The sequence below is a fragment of the Lepisma saccharinum genome, chromosome 3, assembly GCF_977018435.1.
Source record: "Lepisma saccharinum chromosome 3, izLepSacc3.1, whole genome shotgun sequence".
Taxonomy (NCBI): Eukaryota; Metazoa; Arthropoda; class Insecta; order Zygentoma; family Lepismatidae; genus Lepisma; species Lepisma saccharinum.
Window position 1 is genome coordinate 50,981,146 of NC_139231.1, and position 8,705 is coordinate 50,989,850.

Consider the following 8,705-nt stretch of genomic DNA (forward strand, 5'->3'; position numbering starts at 1 on the left):
TATGAATGTTAGGTTAACTCTTTTGAAGTTCTTTACCCTGTATCTCTCTTCATGTTATATTAATTGCCTTTATTTCTGTATTTCAGGCACTGGATGCAGGGAACGTGAATATTTCATTTCCTGTACCAGAGTTTGTTGTTGTATTTGGATTTTTCTTGGTATTGATTACCGAGCAAATAGTTTTAGATTTTAAGGAGACAACGCAGACATTAGAAGGACCACATCTTGTCGATGCATCGGAAGTTCCTCGGCCATTTCAGAGACACAACAGCATAGAAGGCATCAGCGATCAACCTCAACTTGAGTCAAGTCAGGAATATGTCATGGGACATAGTCAGAGCCACGGCATCGAGACTGAAATTCCACATTCCAGCTTTAGGTCGCTTCTTTTATTAATGTCTCTCTCGTTGCACTCAACATTTGAAGGACTCGCCATAGGGCTGCAGCCTACCGTGGATGCCGTTCTACAGGTGTGTGCAGCTGTTGTGCTACACAAAACAATAATTGCATTTAGTTTGGGATTGAATCTAGTCCAGAGCAAACTCTCCATTGGAGCTATATTGAAATCAAATCTTCTCTTCTGCGTGACATCACCAATAGGTCTTGGAATTGCAATGGGAGTCGAAGAATTTGGACACAATGTGCACTCTTCTGCTATCAATGGCATACTGCAAGGGCTTGCGTGTGGAACATTTTTGTATGTAACTTTTTTTGAGGTGCTTCCTCATGAATTGAACCATGGACATGATAGATTGCTTAAGTTGTTGACTGTGCTTATTGGATTCTCAGTTGTATGTGGAGTCTTGTTTCTTGATCCAGATGTCCAGAAACCTAGATGCTACAAAGAGCCATTGCCAAATCCTGGAAATTGACAGGACCTTGAAAAGTAGCTCAAATTATTATTTTGTTAACTAAAATTTGAGGGCTGTACCAAAAGTAATACAAATGTGGGTATAACTTTTTCATTAACTGACAGAGGTCATTCAAATTTGCACTTGTTGGTAGAGTGAGTCTTTCTCTGTACTGAGGTATTACTCAACATGTTTTCCATCACAAGCGAAGTCAACTGTTGAATCTTCTTCGAAAAAATTCAGGTGTTCACTGTTGTACCCACTTCTTCACAGCCTTCTTAGATCTTGGAGAATAGCTGTCACCAGTGGCGGCTCGTGGTCTGGTTCTATGGGTGTGGACTTCAGGCTCGCATCCAGAAGTGTTACACCACCCCTATGAAATACTTGCACCTGTTTTTGCATACATAATGATGCTTAATATATTGCCAACCCAAGTTTTGATCACCTTTCACTGAAAATGAGGCTATGACAGTTATATTTCATGATTTTTTTTACAAATTTAAAATATTTCAGAAATTATCCAGCCAATCATGAGAAGAGTGGTGTTATTGTGCAATATGTAATTCCGCATTCGATAACCTGATAAAATTACTCAAAACATAGAAATATACATAGTATATCAATACTATTGTCGATTTGCAAAATATTTCGTAAAAACTTCCTCCTCCACTCTGCTGATATTAATGAACAAGGAGAATTAGCGTACAACAAAGAAGCCAATCCAACTACCACATGGAGGAAATCAGTTGTGATCTATCTAGCCGTTGTTTATTTCTAATGAGAGACTGATCAAATCAAGCAAAATCAAGAGAATAATAAATCTTAAAGAAAATTACAGTACTCACTCAGTCCACACTGCTCTGCTTCGTACTTCAGAATGTCCTTCCCTTCCACCATATCCATATATTACTTCAGTTGCTACAGACTTTGTAGCTAACTTCCCTTCAAAAATTCAACAACGTTAAATATTAAGTCTCTGCTTTTGCTATGTATAGTTTCCCTATTCATCATGAAATCAAACACTTTGCAATGAAACAGGTATGACCTTTTGACAGCGCTAAACAATTTTGCAACGCAGTAACAGACGACATACAATCAAAACAGCTGACTGATTGATGCACACTTCCTCCGCGTGGGTTGATAATTCGGCTACTGAACCACAGAGACCATTTATTTTGGCCAAGATGCACTAAGCAAAGGCATGCTTAAAACACCCGTTTCGGTTTCAGTTGCCCCTCCCCCCTTTCCTCCCTCCCTATCATGCTCGGGACAGAATGAGAGGGACAATATACCATCAAATTTTCCCTTTTCTAAAAAAAATCCCTCAATTTGCAATGATGTATGGGTTGCCTCGACTCAGTCACAGGATCTCCAATGGAATGGGTTTGCAACACTACATTTGCTAACACACCGATTGCTGCGTTCACGGCTTTCCTAAATGATGCAACCTCCCCTCTTGGTCCAAGCCAAAAGACTCAAATCAGCATCTTCTACGTGACTGCTGCAACAGTGTCATTGGGTGCGAAACTAACATTGTGTTCCAAGCCCCTAGCGCGGCTCGGTCTATGCAGGTTGATATCACTGATCACAGGCTTCTCCACCATCTCTCTTGTTGGTGGAGCGGTCTGAGAACACTTGATGTTTCGAAGGAGATAGAGTTCAATAAATAAGTATAATAATAATGATTTGCATTACAGATTTATTTGGGTGTGCACGTGTGAATAGGCAGAAGCCGCTACTGGCTGTGACACCATTCAGGGGACTGACTTTTCATTTTCAGATCATAATGATATGCTGATGTTCCATTTCCCGTCACCAGATCGTGGAGGGAGGGGGGGAAGACAAAAAAAAGTTTCCATTGCCTTCAAACATTTCCAGCAGATCATAGCAGACTTCCACCCTTCTCTCCTTCATATCAAATGTCAACGACTGAAGTACTCTCTTTGCACTTACTTTTGATACCCAAAGTCTTCCACCACCTTCTGCCTGGCATTGTGACGACAGTCCAATTATACAGCAGTTTCAAGGATTGTTTTTCTTGTATGTACGCATTGCTTGCATTGTAGAATTATTTTCCTGTAGTTTACAGTTATTACAAGCATAAGAAAACAGTTTTTCGTTGTGACAAACAGCAAGGAAAATGGCAATAAGATGGCAAGAACAGGTTTGTCAGCTCACATCATCGAAGAGAAGGATTTGATTAAAAAGAGAAGGGTTTTAAAAAGATTGATGGGAAACATAGAGTCGAATGTCTGGGAAGCTTCGTTCATTGCAGAAGAACACTGGAATAAATTAAATAATGAAAATGGTAACATAGATCCAGTATGGAGTTTTCTTTTCCACAAATGGAGTAAGCCACCATGTTTAAAATTTAATGTAACAGAAAACGTCAAGAGATTTTGTGAAAACAGTGATGACTTTGAATTACCTGATGATATTTGGGATTCATAATTTTAAATAAAAAAAATAATGTGATCAAAATTTTTTTATCTGAAATAAAAATAAAACAGACTGCTTCTTTTCACAGTTAAGTTGCTATGTTACAACAATGTAACATTGACAACATCTATTATATAATGGATTCTTTTTGTTTAAAAAATTGCTAACCATTGTTATAACTGTATCTTTAGTCAAAATGAAAATAAATGTCTGATGAAGGAGCGTGTGTTCTCCTGAAATGTCACAATGAAAAACTGTTTTCTTATGCTTGTAATAACCGTAAATTACAGGAAAATAATTCAAGGATTGTGACTTCTCTGTCTAGGAGAATCAATTTATCCACTTTCTGATGATTAATGTTGCAATTGAGGTCTCCCACCACTTGGTCTTCAGTGCTTCTTAAACTTCATCTGTCTACGCACATTGGTGTTATTAGTGTGTCATCTCCATAAACATTCTGTACCCTTCTGTGGATGTCAGACAGCTTGTACCCTTCCTTTGTCAAGATCTCAATGATGCTGCTGCTTCGAACCCATTATTTTACCAGCAAGGAAGAGCACTCTCTACCAACATGTGAAATTTGAATGACCTGTGTCAATTAATAAAAAGAGAATAGTCCCACTTTTACATTATGTTTGGTACAGCTCTTGTATGTTTTTGCATGTTATGGGTTGGACACAAAGTATTCTTGTATGCAATAAAAAATAGCAAAATACATCACTACTATGCAGTGTAAGGGCACAAACACATATACACACAGTCATACTGCTGGTATATACTCAATACTATAAATATATCTCATAAATTTCCAAATGAACAAAAAAAGATCACACTGATATTACTTTGTTTTTGTGCTGTGATTGACAGCGTTCCAACAAAAACAAGAAAATGCAAAGCTGAATGCAGTTGCTTGAAAAGGCTGCTAAACTTATTATACGTAGGTATTTTTATTTTTGTACTCTATTTACAATATTTATGAAGCCAAAAATATTTACTTCCTTGAGAATATTTGAACCTAAATATGTTCATCTTAAAGGGTTACTGTGATTGTGGGAAGTGAGAGTTCATATCAAAGTACAGAAATGTGAACAATCACAAATTTTACTTCCATATTTATGTGCAAGTGTATATAAATGATAATTTAATTTGTGTTATGCACTTTTTTGATTTGTGGGGTAATAATATTACAGAAGGGGAAATTATATTTTAACATCAAAACTTGAAACTAAGTTGTAAAACATATTTTAAGGAATCTCTGCACAAATTATTAAGAAATAAAGTAAATCAATAATAAATTGTTCTAAGCATTTATTTTTCCTCTCATACTGTGTATGCATCCATCGTTCCTGGGAATATTTCAGGATTTTTTTTTTTAATTTCATGTATGTTGGTTGTCACTATTAATATATAATGTATGAACATGAGAAAACCCACATGATAATATTTACAGAGTCTTTACGTTCAGATAAAATTGGGGCTCAGTGTGCCTTGTTCGACATCTGCCCCATATTTTTCAACCTCCTTACTATGGAGGTGTACTTGAACATATCTAGTAAATTTGAGAGTTATTTAAGATAGTGAGTTAACGTAAATATTATCAACAACAAGATGGTATGACGTGCCACACATTGAATGTCAGCGTGCGAAAAATTATATTAATTTGAGAACCGAATATGTAGCTTCCAAAATATTCAGACTTGATTTATTCTTGTGCAATTTACTAAAGGACTGTATACAGCAATAAGCTGCAAACACTTTAATGTTGCTGGGTGCTCATTGGAACTTTCGTGGTCTTGACGAATCAGTATGGTAAACCACTTAACAACTGTGTGATATTGAAGTGCCCAGTGGCGAAGATATAGTACAAGCAATGTAAGCACTGCTTGCACTATTAAAATATTTTTAATGCACTTAATGTTGATTGCCGTATTTAGTTTCTATCGCCTCGATTTCGTGAAATTTTACAGCCGCAAACTCCCTCAGCAAGCCGTTAGAAAGCACCAGATCCCCTTGTTGTGGCTGCCTACACTGGAAACCAATGCTCCCGAAGGCTCATATGGTGAAGGGTGAATGCTGGAGAAGGTATGGTCCCCAACCCACAAATAAAAGCTCCGCTTCTGCCAAGCCCAGCTGAACGAAGGAAGAGACTACTAGCAGAAAGCATATAAGTGTTAACACAATCTCAAAGATGAACATTTGCTTTATTTAAAACACAGAATTATTGAAATAAATTATTATAACTGTTCCAAATTCCATGTAGACAAATATCAAAGTATTACTTGAAGTTTAACAATTTGTAAAATGTGTCAATAATGTCAACGTTCGGGGTTAAGACGAATGTTCCTGGCACTGGAGAGTGCTGGAATTTGAAGAACTCCAGAACAGCTGACTGTTGTCCACCTCAGGCCTCGCTCATCTCAAATTATAATGCTAGTGTTAATAACTACCAAATAATTTACAGGACATTTATCATGAATTTCCATGTAAACAAGTTCAATAAACTGGTGGTTTTTGGATAAAATTGGATCTGAAGAATGCAATGAAATTCTCTTCTGAGACCAGCAAATAGTAAAAATGTTAAATCCTAAATGCTATAAAATTCGGTGTGGGTCATTCCACATGAAATCACCCAATTGAAAGACAAAAAGTTGCTTCATAGTCAAGGATTTGCTTGAATTTTTTTTACTGATAGATACTTGGCCCAATATTTATTAGACTTTGCCAACAAATATGTTGAAAGTTACAAATTTTTGAAAATGTGAATATTTTCATTAATTTGGCTGGTTGAATAAACATGACACAAAATATGCCATATCTCTGAAACTATGTGGAATATTGTGACGATTTAGGTATTGCTGGAAAGGAGGACAGTCATAATAGAAAGTACCGGTGTTACCATTCTTACATGCTCAGAAAGTAGAAAAATATTTAAATAAAGTAATATCTTGTGATAAAAAAACACTCCATTTTGTGTAATTTGTTTGATAGGGAGTCCCAGCCTTTACCACAATGAAAATTGTTATACAGCATTCAATACATGTTCAACATAATATAAAAAATCGGAAAGGTAATATTGTTCATAATAAAAATGACAGGTTTCAGAATTCAATGCATGAACCATTGTTTCCACTGGCACACAGCTGTATATTTGAAAAATGCCCCTAAAACGCTAGCAATTTACCACTAATATGAATACACATAATATTATTAGAAATGTTGAATACGTGGGAGAAGCATTACTGTGATGTTTATACTAAGGCCAGAGTTTTTGTCTAGAATGTGTATGGGTCAGTTAATACCGCATGGTCCATCACTGGCTGCTTGACCATTTTTAAAAATTTTCATATTTTTGTTGTTCTAACCCCTATGTAAGGGTAGTTCAAAGCAGGCATTAGTTTCCTAAAACTTGACTTCGTTTAAAAATGTTGGTCATTTTTTATTTCATGACTTCCTGTATTTTTTGCCTTTGCAGACAGTTGTGATAATTAGAAAAACTCAGCTAAGAAAAATGATAGAAAGCTGTGTTAAAAAAAATGTTTTCAGTACATTTCAAGCTTTATTTTATGTAATGTACCTTTTTTCACAATCTCAAATGCAAAAGGCCGAAAATAAAGGCCAAAACTGATGTTCAATTTTGAACAAAAATCAATGTTAAGGGATTTTCTTTAGTAGGGAAGTAATGTCACATCAGAACTGTAATTTTTTTTAGAGGAAACATATACAAGGTAGAATCAAAAAGTAAGGTAACAAGTGCCCTGAAAATGTACAACGATATGCTAGTAACTGTTTTTTTTTTGTGTGTGTGTTGTAGGTATTGATGGATAGTATTCCTGGTGACCGCTAGAGAGCAGCACGGTGACACAGTTGCAGAGAATCGCAGTTCGAAGATGGCAGGGTTACTGGAAACATGGTCAAATGTGGAAGTGCGAAGTGTGATCAGGTTTTTGCATGCGAAGGGGAAGAAACCAGCCGAGATCCATCGGGAACTTGTGGAGGTGTATGGAAACAAAGTGTTATCCAGGAAACAAGTGTGGTGTTGGTGTAAGGAGTTTGAAAATGGTAGGACTGACATTAATGATGATCAGCGAAGTGGCAGACCGTCAACTTCAGCTACCGACCAGAACATTTGTCAAGTGGAGGGAATGATTAGGGAGGATAGGCGAATCACACTGTCACACATTGCAGATGCACTGAACATTTCGTATGGTTCTGTGCACAACACGCTTGGCTACCGCAAAGTGTGTGCACATTGGGTACCAAGAAATCTCACTGATTATGACAAAGGCAGATGAATGGGCATGAGTCTGAACCACCTGATCCGTTATCAACAAGAAGGGTCGTCATTTCTGTATCTCATCATTACGGGTGATGAGACACCTGTGCCATTGTGGACACCGGAATCCAAACGCTCCTCCATGTTGTGGAAACATCCATCATTGCCCCCATCTAAAAAGTTTAAAACAGTAACATGTGCAAGGAAAACAATGGCCACGATCTTTTGGGACCACCTTGGTGTGATTCACCTGGAATTCCTTCCACGTGGTACCACTGTCAATGCTGTGACCTACTGCCAGACATTGGACAGATTGAAAGAGGCCATACGTCGGAAACAACCTGGAGCACTCGGGGAGGGTGTATTGTTGTTACACGACAACGCTCGACCTCACACAGCGCAGCTCACCCGTGACCATGTCACACGTTTCCACTGGGAGGTTTTGGAACACCCCACATACAGCCCTGATCTTGCACCCAGCGATTTCCATCTGTTCGGACCAATGAAGAAGCTTCTTCGAGGACGACGCTTCAACACAGTGCAAGAGGCACAGGATGCAGTGAAAACCTGGTTGGACAGCCTTGACACTGATTTCTTCACTCGTGGCATTGATGCATTGGTCACCCACTGGAACACGTGCTTAGACAAATATGGTGACTATGTGGAATGTTAGTGTGCAGTGTCATGTATACCCTGTCAGAGTTTAGGCAACCACGACATAAAGGTTTCTGTGGAAAAAAACTTGTTACCTTACTTTTTGATTCTACCTTGTACATTCAAAGTTTTAGCAGAAAATATTTGAGCTCTGCTCTTTTTAGTTATGGTTTAGATTTTTTTTTTTTTTTTTCAAATTTTGAGCCCCTATATCTCTGGTGGGGACCTAATAGAAATTTGATATTTAAAGCACAAAGAATACTCGGAGAGGTAACTGTAAAAAACATTGAGATTGATATTTCATGGATAACTGGGAATTTGAGCAAAAAAGGTAAATTTGTATTGTTGGTTACAAATAAATATTTCCTTTTAATGAACTCTCATCCAACTAAAATTATTGTAGTTATTAATCACATCATGCAAATGGCATAGTAAGTCTGTTAGTAGCTATTATGAATGAAAAGATGTGTAAGGCAGAGGTGATTTCA

The 8,705-nt window shown here is 37.3% G+C and overlaps 2 protein-coding genes across 4 annotated transcripts in view; both read left to right on the forward strand.

Annotated features, from left to right (window-relative positions):
• Window positions 1-4,574, forward strand: part of LOC145985025 (zinc transporter ZIP1-like) — a 41,095-nt gene extending 36,521 nt beyond the window's left edge. For 2 of the 3 annotated variants that reach the window (XM_083118533.1, XM_083118532.1), the window contains exon 4: window positions 87-4,574. In XM_083118533.1, the coding sequence (XP_082974659.1) occupies window positions 87-872 (786 nt within the window). In that variant the 3' untranslated portion in view covers window positions 873-4,574. The remainder of the gene's footprint in view (window positions 1-86) is intronic. The other variant, XR_014441385.1, reaches the window with a different exon arrangement.
• Window positions 4,575-7,177: 2,603 nt separating this feature from the next.
• On the forward strand, window positions 7,178-7,582 carry LOC145985534 (protein GVQW3-like). Its single transcript, XM_083119604.1, has one exon. It carries the CDS (start codon window positions 7,178-7,180, stop codon window positions 7,580-7,582), a length of 405 nt encoding a protein of 134 aa, XP_082975730.1.
• Window positions 7,583-8,705: the final 1,123 nt, after the last annotated feature.

Bases quoted from the DNA above. Each gene is read 5' to 3' on its own strand.
- LOC145985534 (XM_083119604.1), top strand. From the start codon at position 7,178: ATGGCAGGGTTACTGGAAACATGGTCAAATGTGGAAGTGCGAAGTGTG.